General features: G+C 37.7%; 1 protein-coding gene across 7 annotated transcripts in view; it reads right to left on the bottom strand.

Annotated features, from left to right (window-relative positions):
• The window catches only part of MECOM (MDS1 and EVI1 complex locus), a 608,842-nt gene that overhangs the window by 176,213 nt on the left and 418,596 nt on the right, over window positions 1-14,033 (bottom strand). Inside the window, exon 1 of one of the 7 annotated variants that reach the window (XM_037988579.2) lies at window positions 13,390-13,462. The exons of the other annotated variants lie outside the window; for them this stretch is intronic. Within the exon in view, the coding sequence (XP_037844507.1) occupies window positions 13,390-13,416 (27 nt within the window). The 5' untranslated portion in view covers window positions 13,417-13,462. Of the gene's footprint in view, window positions 1-13,389; window positions 13,463-14,033 lie in introns of those variants that run through there. 7 annotated transcript variants of the gene reach the window in all.

Genomic DNA, 14,033 nt, shown 5'->3' with positions numbered 1-14,033 from the left:
GGAGGCTGAGGCAGGTGGATCACCGGACCCCAGAAGGTCAAGCTGCAGTGAGCCATGATTGGGTCACTACAGTCCAGCCTGGGCAACAGAGTAATACCCTGTCTCAAAAAGAAACATATTTTCCTGTTTCTCAATGGAGGGCTTGAGTCCAGAGCATATTGACTAAAAGCATTCAATGAAGAATATGTTTGCTGAAAGCAGGGTGATATGTCGATGTTGAGTAAGTCTACAACCCCCAGAGCCTGACAGTGTGGGCTTGAATCCCAACTTCACAGATCACTTGTTGTGTGATCTTGGTCAAATTTGTTAATCTCTTTCTGACCCAGTTTCCTCCCCCTGCAAAATGGGTTCTTATGAAGGACTAATGAGTTAATGCATATAAAGTGTTTAGAGTAGTGACTGACACAGAGCAACAATTTAAATGTTAACTATTATGACAGTAGGTAAAAAATGGGGGAAATGTTCATTAATCTCTAATTTTAATTTCTTATTAGTGGGTATTAATAGATTCGTGTCCCTTTATTTTTAGATAATATTGGACTCCCTGACATTTGATCCACTAAAAGCTTTAGTTATATTGGTGCCAAAATTGGCTAGACTTACTCATCATATTCTAAAATTTGCCTTTTTAAAAAAGTATACCCAGCAACCAGAGTTCTAAAGAACTTACATTAAAACTAACAAATAAAACTCATCTGCTGTAATATGTTCATTTTCATTAAAAAGACATCAGTCTGCTTTGTGCTCGCATTAGAAATAGAACTTAATCTCTGACAGGCGTTTCTCATTTTCCAGTTATTCTCTAAGGAGCATATGTTGGCAAGCATGCAATGATTTTTTTTTTTTTTTTTTGGCTCTGCACTGTGGTTGCAAATGGTGTCATTGTTCTTGGTTAAATCTGCGAAAAGTAAGCCTACCCCTCTCATTTTTGGCTTCACGCTAAAGTAGCCTTTATGGCAAAGAACTGCATGAGTTTATCAGTCTCCATTCACTGCCCATATTCCAGCATGATCAAAGGCTGCTAAAATAGCTATACATTGAGCTTTCTTTTCTCCCTTTTCAGTTTCTGCACTTGTCGAGGATGATAATATATGTTGGAATAAAATCTAGATTTTTCTATTTTGGGGTCAATATAGAAGCTTCTGAGAGAAATAAGACAGGATAAATATTTATCCCTGAAGTTCCTTACAGGCAGGAGAAACAGATTTAGTTGTCACTTGTCAATGAATATCATCACTGAATGTTTAAAACTTATACTTCAGACAAGTATTTAATCATTCATGAAATCATGGTATTTATCGTGTGTGAGAATTCAGTGTATAGATTGGAGATTAGTTCTAGTGATTCCAAAAATGTAAGAAAGGAACAATGAAAACCGTTCCATGATGACAGAACACTTTTTTTTTTTCTAAGTAGTTGGTTTATTCATCCCCTTCATGATCTTGGTTGCATAATAAAGTTGCCTCTCAAGTTGTTTCTTTATAAATAGTGTAAAAATTAATAGCCTCTGTTTGAAATGTTATATCCTAAAGATAAAAGAAATGTAATTTTACATTACTGTAAGGGACAAACTGATATTCTAAAAAACAAACATATTTTTTTCTTTATTAATACATCTAAATTATTTTTCTTTAGCTTTTATTTGGGAACAGATTTTACATACATGGAGCACTATATTTATTGACTAATTGTGCCTCATGCCAAATGATTCATGTGAGATGTTTACAGTTCTGTATAAATTAGCCACAATTATCTTTTTCTTAAGTGTATGCAGATTAAGAAACAAAAGAAGGGTCGGGTGCAGTGGCTCATGCCTTTAATCCCAGCACTTTGGGAGGCCAAGAAGGGCAGATCACCTGAGGTCGGGAGTTGAAGACCAGCCTGGCCAACATGGCAAAACCCCGTCTCTACTAAAAATACAAAAAATTAGCTGGGCATGGTGGCGGGCAGCTGTAATCCCAGCTACTTGGGAGGCTGAGGCAGGAGAATCACTTGAACCCGGGAGATGGAGGTTGCAGTGAGCTGAGATCACGCCATTGCACTCCAGCCTGAGCAACAAGAGTGAAACTCCATTTAAAAAAAAAAAAAGAAAAAGAAAAAAAAGAAGAAGAAGAAAGAAACAAAAGAAGAAGAAAATGTCAGTGATACAGTGCTACAGTGCCCGTGGTCCTAACCACTTCCTGGGCAGTGCCCACCTGTGTGGTTTTATGCTTACGAATACAGAAGTACAGACAGGCACATTCTTTTTCTAAATACTGACTCAACATGCTATCTATAGCTACAAAGAGACCATTTTAATAAAAGCAATTGCCCCTAGTCTTTGCAGGAAAAAGAAAGTAGGACTGAGTCCTTTACAAGTTCTGTAATTTGCTCATCAAATGTTTATGGAATGTCTACCTTGTGCCAGTCCCCAATCTAGGAGCTTAGAATAAACTAATGGACACGAGCCAAGAAAAATTTGCTGCTCTCAATGAGCTTACATTCTAACTTTTAATAGTAACATTCTGATTTTTAAAAATAAAGCTTGCCACTTTTGGACAAAGACTGTTACTAACCAATAGCATTTTAATAATAACAATATACCTTACTTTCAAAGAACACTGGCACACATATTTTGGTATCTGATTCTCACAACAGGAGAATAGGACTTTGTGCCTAAAATGCCCTTCCTGACCAAACTCCTACTCAAACGTAAAAGCTCAGCTAAAATGTCTCCTCTGGGAAGGCCTCCCTAATTCATCATCCAATCAGTTTTATGTTACACAAGATGCTTCTCAGATATAGAGAAAAAGTTGTCTCAAATTTTCCCATACTGTATCAATTCCTACATTTAATCATCTCATTCCCCAGCTCTGCTTGCCCTGATAGAGAGTCGTGGGACTTAATTTGACCAATGAAATGTAGGTGAAGGCCATGGGTCACGTTAGGCTGGGCTCTTTAGAGTCTGTGATTCTTCTCCATTATTCTCTTCTCCTCCCAGGGTGAACTTAGAAGCCTTTTATTGCAGTGGAGTGTCACAAGAAAACCTGGGTCCTCAAACTCATTTCTGGAGAAAGCCCCCCACCAACTGGCATCAGACATCGATTAAGACATAAACTGTTGTGTGAAGCCATGAGATTTATCTGTTGAGGCAGCTAGCATTAATTGCTGTGATTAATACAATAACAGGAAAAAATGAATTTGTTTTGTTTTTGCCTTTTATATAGGAGGCAAGGAATTACATTAAAGATGCCCCAGGCTGCTTGCTACCTCTGCAAGGGCTGGGGATGGAACTGAGAAACAATCACTACCTCAGCTCAGCTGCCTCTTTCCCTAACACTTACTCATGTCTTGTCTTTGACCGTAAACAAGAAAACCCATTAATTACCTTAAACAATGAGCTGAACTTAAACTAGCTATTTGTTGCCTTTTTTTCAAGATGAAAGATATTTAAGTCCTGTCACCAAATATTGACAGAACAGGAACTCCTAGGTGTGAATCTCTCTTTTGATCATACGCAGAGCACTTACACACACACACACACACACACACATATATACACGAGCACGGTTCATTTTTAAATATTGTTTTACTTATGATAGGATGGTTGAATGAAAGGGGAAATGGTAATTCTAGACCTCAATTAATTTCAGTAGTGAATATTGAATAAAATTTTAAGTTCACTGTCTTAAAGTAAATAGGAATTAGACTATCAGAGGTTAATAAAGATTGATTATAATAGCTAAAAAGGGCCTGTTTGCTTACATAGTAATGTCTTCCCTTTTGTTTTAGCATGAAGGAACTGGGGATGTAGGAAAAATATGAGTACAAATCCTAAACTGTCAATGAAATCTTTTTAAAATGAAATTATTTCTGCTTCCTTTTAATATTTCAAATTATATAGTATGTTGGTAGAAAGATAACAAATGAAAATTATTTTTGTATTCCACAAGGAAAAAAACATCCCCTGTGGCCCAGAGCAGTAGTGAAAGTAAACGTAGAGATAAGAAAAATGATGGTGTCAATTAGTAGAGAGAATAGGAATATGATCACTTCCACACAGAGTAGATTCAGATGCCAGGTATTCTAGGTTCAGGATGTATGTCCATAGAATCAAAACCTGAAATCTAAATGGACTCTGCCAAATGTTATGACATCCTACCTAACTTCCAAATTCCTGGGGGAAAATTGAATCTAACAACCAAAAATGGGAATATAAACACTACTGCTACTTTCTTTTCTATAAATTGGTGGTGGTGGTTTTTTGTTAATGTTGTTGTTGGTTTTTGGTTTTGCCTTGGCTCATGGGAGGCTGAGAGACAGATTCTATACTTTCTTCTAGCATTCATCAAAATTGATGGAATATACTGTTTTCTCCTTTCTTTTACTTCTCAGTATTTATCTCATTATACATGTCTTTGTTTTTATTGTATCTGTATTTTTGTTGCAAGCTGCCTCAAGTGCTTTGTGGAAGTAGCAGTGTTATATATCAATTTTTTAAAAAAGTGAAGCATCAAGTGCAGATATTGCATTTCTAAGATTCTCTAGTCCATATGGAGCCACAGAATGCTAGCAGGAAGGGAGCCTTAGAATTCTTCTAATCCAACACCCTTGTTAATCAGATAAGAAAGCAGATACAGAGAAGTTGAGTAACAGACCTAGGAAATAAATAATCAGGGGCCATTTTTCTTGTATCCTCTCATCCTTCCAACTATGAGATATATCTCTGCTTCAAATACAAGGTCCAAATTACCACATACTATACTGGCTTAATTTATTTATTTTATACAAGTTTCTGAAGTTTTCTACATAAAGAGCAAGCATCAGTTAATGTGCTGTAGAGACCCACCCTCATCCTGCCAACTGACAGCAGTCCTTTCCACAAACTGCTGTTCAGGCAGCTGCCAAGAGAAAGAGATTATTCCCATGGACTCTTGCCAAGATCCTGGCTGGGGACTGTGCTCAGGGCTAACTGTTGCTTTGAGTAGTTACATTAGTCAGGAACTGGAACTGTCAGGATCTCTACCAACTAGGATCTTCTTGAGCAGCAGCAAAACAGAAAAAAAAAGTTAGATAAAGCTCAGTTGCCAATATTCTTGATATATAAATCAACCCGAATTTGAAGGAAGATTTTTTTTTTAAAACTTATCCATGGCTATGATGTATGGTAAATAATGGCATCGTTGAGTTGTTCATTCTAAATCACTTCTCCACCAGTGAGTAATTACTAAGGATGATCCTGTCCACATAGGTCATGTTGTGGCTAATATATAGGACCCTCTTCATAGGGCTCTGCACTGATAAGACGTGGCAGGCAGGCATGATGGAATGCAGACAGAGGACCGACCATGCTGTGCGGGCAGACAGAGATGGGCTCCAAAGAAACTCCCTTACTTGAAAATCAATATATTTGTAATATCCTTCTCTATAGCAAGAAAGTACAAAAATTATTTGGTAAGGTATGTACTGATATTATTGTCTCTAACTTGTAGTTCTAAATATCCAGTTTTCAAAATAGTGAGAGAGTTTAGTATTTGACATAGAAGTCATCATTGGAAGATTGAAGTTGATTAGTGTCATCATAAGGTTCTTTTCAAGCTAGAGATTTAGAATGAAGGAGTGTGTGACATCAGAGAGCTGGGAATCCATAGGCCACTGGCCAGCCCTGAGCACAATGGAATACTAAAAGTGGGAAAATAAAATAGTAAGTTAATAATGCATACCAAGTCACATGCTTAGGGAGAGGTCTAATGCAAGATAATATGTTCTACCCCCAGTACTTCCTATGTTTTCTCATGCAGGTGGCATATCAGATTCTAATTCTCTATAATCCTTTCCCTTCGCTAAGACTTCCTGTCCATTCTGCAGTACTAGTGGTAGTCAGTGGATAAGGAGGTACGAGGCAGCAGTACCGTGCTATTAAGCCATTCTTTACTCAGGGGACAGAGTAACATTAATGGATTTCCAGCTGTGGAAGTCTTCTAGCATTATTGCTTCTTGAAATCTCTTTGATGTCTTCAGAGTTCTCTACTCTGTATCCTGTCAAGAACAAAATCTATACATACAGGATGTTATTTACGAGGTAACATGGCTGCCAGTCAGACATCAAGGAGGAATTTTACTTTGGTAATTCCCTACTCTAAATAATTATCTTATATTTAGATCACCATAAATAAATGGAATTAACTCAAAAAAGGAAACTAACCTTAGTAGGAAACAAATTCATAGCCAGGCAGCACCATAAATCTCATGACCAATGAGAAATTGGCAGGTAACTCCTCCTCAGTGTTGCCCATAAACGCATCTGTTAGTAAAGTTATGTATGAGTAGTTATTTGCCCACATTAAGACCTGGGTAATTATGTCATTGTTAGTCAAAGTTCTAAGTTACTTAACATGGGTTGCAATTTCAAGCGTTTGAAAATGGTATAACCATTAAACGTGCAGGGCAAAATAAGCATACTATTTACTTCTAAATAGTTAAATGATTTTTGTTGTTATCTGTGAAGCATACCTAGGTGAAGTCAGCATCAGTATTTGTCTCCAGGCTCACTTCCAAGCCAATGGAAACAATAGAAACAGTGTCTCACTGACCCTGGAGAGCCAACACAGTTCAGAGACAATAGTTTCTAAGCTTTCCTCCCATTGTTTCACTCACATAAAGCAATCTGTACTTCTTGTCCCATATTACATTTGGTCTTTAATATTGGCAATTTGAGGACATACTGCTAAAGGAAAATCTGCTGTAAAACATTATTAGGCTTCCAAATCCTAAAGTAATTACTTAATGTTAAATATAAGGGCACAGAGACAAGAAGTTGCCTATTCAATATCAATTGATTTTTATTTATTTATTTATTTATTTATTTATTTATTTATTTTTACCTTACTAATAGATCCAATTTTATTCAGGTCATTATAGGGAAAGAGAGAGGCAGAAGGAAAAAAATGAAGGAAGGAAAGAAAAAAAGAGAGAGAATGGACTACATTTCCCAGATTGCCTTGCAACTAGGTTCAATTAAGAAAGAGTAGTTATCATTGGGTGGAGACTTCCAGAAAAGCCCTTCAAAGGGGACTGACTTATGGACATGTACTACTTTCATTGTTCTTTAGCTTTCTCTTGCTTAGAACATGCACAGCATGGCTGACGATTTGCAACCATCTTGAGAACATGAGATTGAAGGTCACATCTTATGAAACTACGGCAGGAAGCTAGGAGGACCCGGGGTTCCTGAGAACATCATGGAGCTGCCATACCAGCAGTTGCCTGCCAGTCTTCAGATTTCTTTTAAATTTTAAGCCACTGTTTTTGGGGTCTCTGCTACTCACACAGACATAATAGGGAAGTTGAAAAAGTGTTGATTGAGGCCTGGTGTCTATCCTTGCCTTTCCATAAACCGTATGGCCTTTAAAACCTCTCTTTACATCTCATGACCTCAGGTCTCTTCTCTATAAAATAAGTGAGTTGGACTGGATGATCCTAAGGAAACAGGAATGAGACCAGGATAGGTAAATGGAGGCAGGAAAGAGCTGCCCTTACCTGCTTCTAGCTCTATGTAAGAAAGGGACCTGTGGGGCTGAGGGGGTGGGCAGTAGGTAATACATTAACCTCACCCCTGGGATGGAACATTAGCCTATGTTTGACAGCTCTGGGCAAGAGTTGAGCTCAAGGCGATTGAAGTAATACTGTATTTGACTGGAAAAGGGCCTCCCTTCTGTATTCTCCATACTCCCTAGTCCTTCCTGAATACTACTAGAATGTACTAGAAAAGACAAAGGGAGAATATATCTTTAGCATAGTCCATTTTTTTTTTTTCAGAGTCCAATAGTTGCTTGCCATTTACCAGGGGTTGGAGGAACTATAGAAACACGAATAATCACAATCCTCATGATCCAGAGATGCAGGAAAAGGAAGAGAAGACTCCCATAATTTTGTCTTACTCACCCACTTAAAGAATTTACATTAATACATATAAGCCATAAGTCACTTATTTCATTCTGAAAGATGTCGCCTAATTGTCAAGTATAGTGCACATTGCAAATAAGCACCACACAACCAATTAGTTATTCTGTTATTCACAAGAAGCAAAAAAGTGTATCTATGATAAACTCTATACAAATTTTCCAGGTTCCTGGAAATAATCCAAACAATGCTACTCCATCTACAATGTCCTTTACCAAGTTGAAACTAAATCATCTGGGATGGAAAATCTTTGATAGGCTTTTCATACCAATCTTGTGAAAAAAGATGTATGTCTAAGTTTATGGCGACAAACAGTGTTATTATCTCTCTTCCTCTAATATTTAACCAACCTAAACACTCAGGGGAAAAATGTTATCTGAAATCCAACCACTTTATATACATTCACTTGGTCTTCTTTGGACAAGTCAACCAGCTTTTTCTCATAACTATCTCAAATACTTGTTTGGAAAGCTTTTCTCAAGTGGGTATGCAAACAGGAGGAGAACTGTTCTTTAGCAGTCCCTTCTCATAAGACTCCAATGATGCTATCTTCTTGTACTTTAGTTAATGAAAAGATAAATATGATCTGTGCTGTGCCCAGCTGTGTTGTTCTTGTACTGAGGAATTCACAAAAGGAAAATTTTACATCATACTTTTATCAGTGAACAAGCTTGCTAAAGCAAATAGATTTCAGTCTCCTGAGTTTGCTTCAATAAAAGATTAAACGCTAATAGTGCAACTTACCGCACTCAACAGATTTATGAATAATCAAAGTCTGGAGAAAGGCCAGGCCATTTAAGAACATTACCTACCAAACAGATGCCAGTAGTATGTAGACATCTTCCCTATAGTTAAGCAACTGTATTTCTTATTGCACACTTCAATATTGACTGCATAATTGGCCTTTACAGAACATTTATTAAAATGCACCATTTATCACAGACCCAGTGTTTGTTTAAGAGTTTCAGGTGGGGAGAGGGAAATTGAGGAGTGGGCAGAAGACACACAGTTTCTAATTACTAAGTGGATTTAATTGGTAAACAGCAGCAAGTCCGGCCTATCCTGGTAAGATGAAGGGTCTGAATTTTCAAGGAGCAAGGAGTTCTTTGAGAAATAAAGAGAATAAGCGCCTTACGAGAACTAGTTTTTGAACACCACTTTGCATCTGTGAATGGCATTCCTCTCGGTGCACACAAAGCCCATTTCCATGTGTTTACTTTCGTGTTCTCATGCTATTCCTAGGTGGTCAGCCTGCCATTATGTTGCTGCTGTCTTTTTCTAGATTGATACACTGAGGCATGGAGACTTTTTTGAATGCTCTGTCTATCCAAAGGAGCATATCAAGTTAATGATTAAGTGAAGGCTGAAGTCAGCCTGCTAAGTTTTTAACTCTTTGAAAAGGATTGCTTATTTCTCCATCCTATATCTGTATACAGCTTTAAAAAGAAAAAAAAAAATCAGTTGATTGATTCCTTGTAATAGAAATCACCTATTAAAAAAATCTTCCGAATACATGTGGACAAAATGCTTTAATTAGAAGGCACTGAGTTTAGTTGCAGTGAACTCAAAACACACTCAGAGTATGACTCGAGAATGAAAAAGATCACTTTATTTTGTAGGTTTGCCATGGCAGAACATGCAACTGGATTCCAGTTAATCTCTTGCCAAATTAAAACATGCTTCTTAATTTATTGGCCTTCTGCTCAATAAAAATACTGGTCGTACTCTCTGTAATAGGAATTCCTCACTAAACCTCACTTAATGCTAGAAAAATGAGAGTATCATTTATCTCTGGCACCCAAGTATGTCTTGAACAGGTGCTTGAATCATTTAAGATTTCTCTGACACCTAAAGCTAATTATTTTAGTTCTTTGGTGCTATTTTTAATTACGTAAACACCTTTGGTTTCCTCAATTTTATTCAAACTTTAAAAGAGAGTAGGTTTGTGTTATGGCAATAATTATCCATTAAGCGGAAAATAGAAATATTTTTGTTTAAATTTTACCTTTCTAACAGCTGCATACGTATATAGAGGTGTGTGTGTGTGTGTATTTCACACTCACTTGGCCCAAAGCATAGATGTTTTGTGCATTTACCTTACAGAGTCATTAAAAAAGAATCATTTCACTGTGCATATTCAAACTCACTCGACAAAAAAGTACTATGTATAGTAGTTATAAACTCACTGATCCCGGTAAGAAAGGGACAGTGTTCTGGCGTATATGCCTGGTATCAGAATCTGGTTAATAAGTGATACATTTTTTAATGATGGGTTGGCATCTAGCTAAGTGGCTAAGTTAAATTTACAAAAACTGCAATAGAGGGCATGAATAGACATTCAAAAAAGTGAAAAATAAATCCTAAATACGTGAAAAAATTGCTCACTTTCACGGATTATTGAAGTAGGAATTTAAGCTTCCAGATTATACCTATATCGGTATCTATCTATTTGTGTATATACTTACATGCAATTTATAATGTTTGTATATCTAATTATAATTCCACAACTTATATATTAAACACATTTATGTTAAATATTAAACTCAGTGCAGGTGAAGTACACTTATATCCTAAAGCTTTGAAAACTGTTATAACCCTTTCAGAAAGTAAGAACAGAAATTTTATAATATGTATACAAATATTAAAGTGTTTACAATCTTGATAATTCTACTGCTAGACATTTTCTTTAAATACCTATCGACAATAGGTAAAAGCTACATTCAGGAGGGTTTTTGTTGTTGTCATGGTGGTGTTACATTTAATAGTATAAATTTAAACCATGCAAGTAACTAACACTAGAGGAAAAAATAAGTAAATTATTGCACCTGGATGGACTAATACTTAATTACAACAACAATCATAAAGACTATGCAGTAACTGGCCCAAATTCATGGTAAAATATTAATCAAGAAAAAGTTGAAGCTATAAAAAATTGATTAGGTAGAGCCAAACAAAACTTTAGTAAAAATTATTTTTAGTTTTTAAATTTTTTGTAATACTGCTTTTATGTTTTGAAAATGTTGACAAGAGTTTGAGTCCTTCTTGTCCACATTTAAGTGTGAGATACAGTTTTCCCTGGCCTAACCACTTCACTCCATGTAGACAGTAACAAAGACAAGTCCAATTTCTCCAAAAGAGTCAACCCCATAGTATAGCTATCTTCCAAAGAACCACTAAGGTTACAGGTAGTTTCCTGAGTATGCATCAAACTCATGCAATCCAGGTCTGGAAATTACACCTGCCCTTCTTGGGAGCCACTCCCTCTACATCAAAGGACTATCTTTGGCACAGTACAGCAGGGGTTGCAGCCCCCAGCCCTGAGCACAGCCACGTCTTCACATCATGAAGCCAGATTGTCCTGATAAAAGGACACAGTCTCACCACCAGGCATATTTTTGTTAAAGCACAAATACCCAATGTTTCAATAATCAAATAATTGCTAAATTACCAAGCCAAGCAATTGCTTATGGAGAAAGCCAGGAAAGGAAAAGGCATCCTTAACACTCTGATATTAAAACAACAACAATAACCAAAAAAGACTTTCCAAGTTTATAATGTGTTAAAGTCTGTGTTTTCTGCATGTTCTCACTCATAGGTGGGAGTTGAACTCAAGAACGCATAGACACAGGGTGGGTAACATCACACACCGGGGCCTGTGGTAGGGTCGGGGGCTGGGGGAGGGATAGCAGTAGGAGAAATACCTAATGTAAATGACGAGTTGGTGGGTGCAGCACACCAACATGGCATATGTATACCTATGTAACGAACCTGCATGTTGTGTACATGAACTCTAGAACTTAAAAATTATTTTAAAAAAGAATTTTCAAAAACAAAAGTCTATGTTTTAAAACAGGATATTTATTATTCTCTTAAAATGTCTCAGGGTAACATTTTTAGTTCTGCAACAATGCAACTAACATTCTGAGACCAGCCATCGTGCAACTGCAACTGCCCATAAAAAAATTAACACCATCAAGGCCATTTTTCTGTGCTTAAGCTCATACCAATGAAAACTACCCTATAGGCATAAACTTGATATTTCTGTTCACCACACATTAACCCAGCATTCCTCAGAGTGTGACACCCAGGTGACTTCTGTGATGCAAATTTCTAAAAATCTGGCTGGAAACCTGCATGATTGAATACCCTACTCATGGCAGGGTTCAACCATTGATCTTCGCTTATTTTACCCAGCTTGCACTTAGTCTTGGAAGATTAACCCTTTGGCAGGGTGAATTCACATTGTTAAACGCAAAGGAGTCCCTCCTGAGACTCATGAAAGTGCGTTAGTTCCCAGAGTAGGACCCAGGGACTACTGGAGATCTAACATGATTCATGGGAGTCAAAGAGAAGAAGTGGCTAACATGGGAGTTGGGGAGAGACATACATAGGCTCTGGAAGGAATTGAATCACAGATTCCTGGAGCTACAGAAAACTTAGCAGTTGCCTTAGCCCTCTCAATGCACCACACAACCAGTTAGAGAGACAAACTCAAAGTAGCTTTCTTTACGTTGTCCCCAGAATATTTTGAGGTAAAAGAAATAGGGACAGAAGGAACCCGGTCATACAAAAAAAATTATATATTATTAAAGAGACATAATAGCAAATGAGGACAAAATATTGTATATAAAGATAATCCTCAAAATATTTTCTGACAAGGTCCTGGTATACATTTTAAATTAAATCTGAATACTGATGAGACCATCTTGGAAGCTGGGGTGGATGACGACTTCCCAATAAGAATATTAAGAAAGGGAGAAAGCAAATCATTTACACACCTGGCCGGCCCCTGTGACCTTCCAAAGCCAGTGGCTGCACATTCAGTTGCACATACACTTTTGAAAAACTTCTCTTTGTCTGGCAATGTCATTCCCCTCACCCCATCCCTCACACTTTTCAAATAGAAAGAAAAGGGTCATAGGGTGGGCATTGGCTGGGTGCAGGAGGTCTCGACCTCACCACATCTGGTGAGGGCAGAGGAGGGGAGGCAGAGAGGACTGGGGGAAAGAGCTGGAGCAAGGGTGAGAGGACAGCAAGCTGGCCAAGGAGAAACACCCCATCCCCTTAACTCTTGCTTGAAGCAACTACCTCCCCCAAACACAGAAACATGAAAAAGAGGTAGTCAGCTACAGAATAGGAAAATTGAGGTACTTTCCAATGATTCAAGAGGAAGAGGAATGCATGCATGAGTTGGTTGTATTTCAGCTGCCCACATGCTGTTTTATGTGAGCACTTAGAAATTCACAAGAACACATTTTCTATAGCATCCCTTTGCCACAAATAAGGCATCAGAACATTTGTTAAGAAGCAAGGGTATACAAAATATACTACATGATTTTGTATATCCGCCACCACCTGCATACTCAAAATCACAGAGATAGATTAAAAAGGGTATATTTCAAAATGTTAAAGCCATATACGTTGTGTAGGAGCACTTTACCAAATTACCTTTGTTGCAGTCGCTGAAGTCCTCATCACAAAGAGTAAAAACCATCATGCTTCCACATAGAAATAAGCAAATTGCATCAGTGAAACATAACCAGGAAGAGAAAAGGAATTCAACCTCCCCCATCAACAGTAAAACTAGTCAATAATTATCTAAGTGGTATCAGTTATGTTTTCTGCGCATCCTGGTTGGCCTCTAAGTAAAGAGAAGGAACCGGAGAGAAGGGCTTGGGAACGCTACGGTTTCTCTACAGCAGTTTTATCTTAGGCGGCGTGTGTGAAGACTGGGGTGTATGCAGTGAGTAATCTGCATGTTTACTGCGTCAACATTCTACCCATTTCTGGGTAGAATCATTGCTCATCCTAATCACATTCAAAGGCCCCACAGGGCAGCAGGAAGTTCCTACTTACTGGCAATTTAGCTCTTGGAAACCCTTGAAGAGGATGGCTTTGTCCCTGTGTGCCATCATGGCTGTGTGGAGGTCACTAAACCAGCTCATAGCTAAAACTCAACAGGCAGGAATAACTGTCACACCTCTCCAAAGCTTCTTTTTTTTTTTTTTTTTTTTTTTTTTTTTGAGATGGAGTCTCACTCTGTTGCCCAGGCTGGAGTGCAGTGGTGTGATCTCAGCTCACCACAACCTCCA

This window comes from Chlorocebus sabaeus, chromosome 15 (genome assembly GCF_047675955.1).
Source record: "Chlorocebus sabaeus isolate Y175 chromosome 15, mChlSab1.0.hap1, whole genome shotgun sequence".
Lineage (NCBI taxonomy): Eukaryota > Metazoa > Chordata > Mammalia > Primates > Cercopithecidae > Chlorocebus > Chlorocebus sabaeus.
This window is presented reverse-complemented; position numbering and strand designations above follow the sequence as displayed.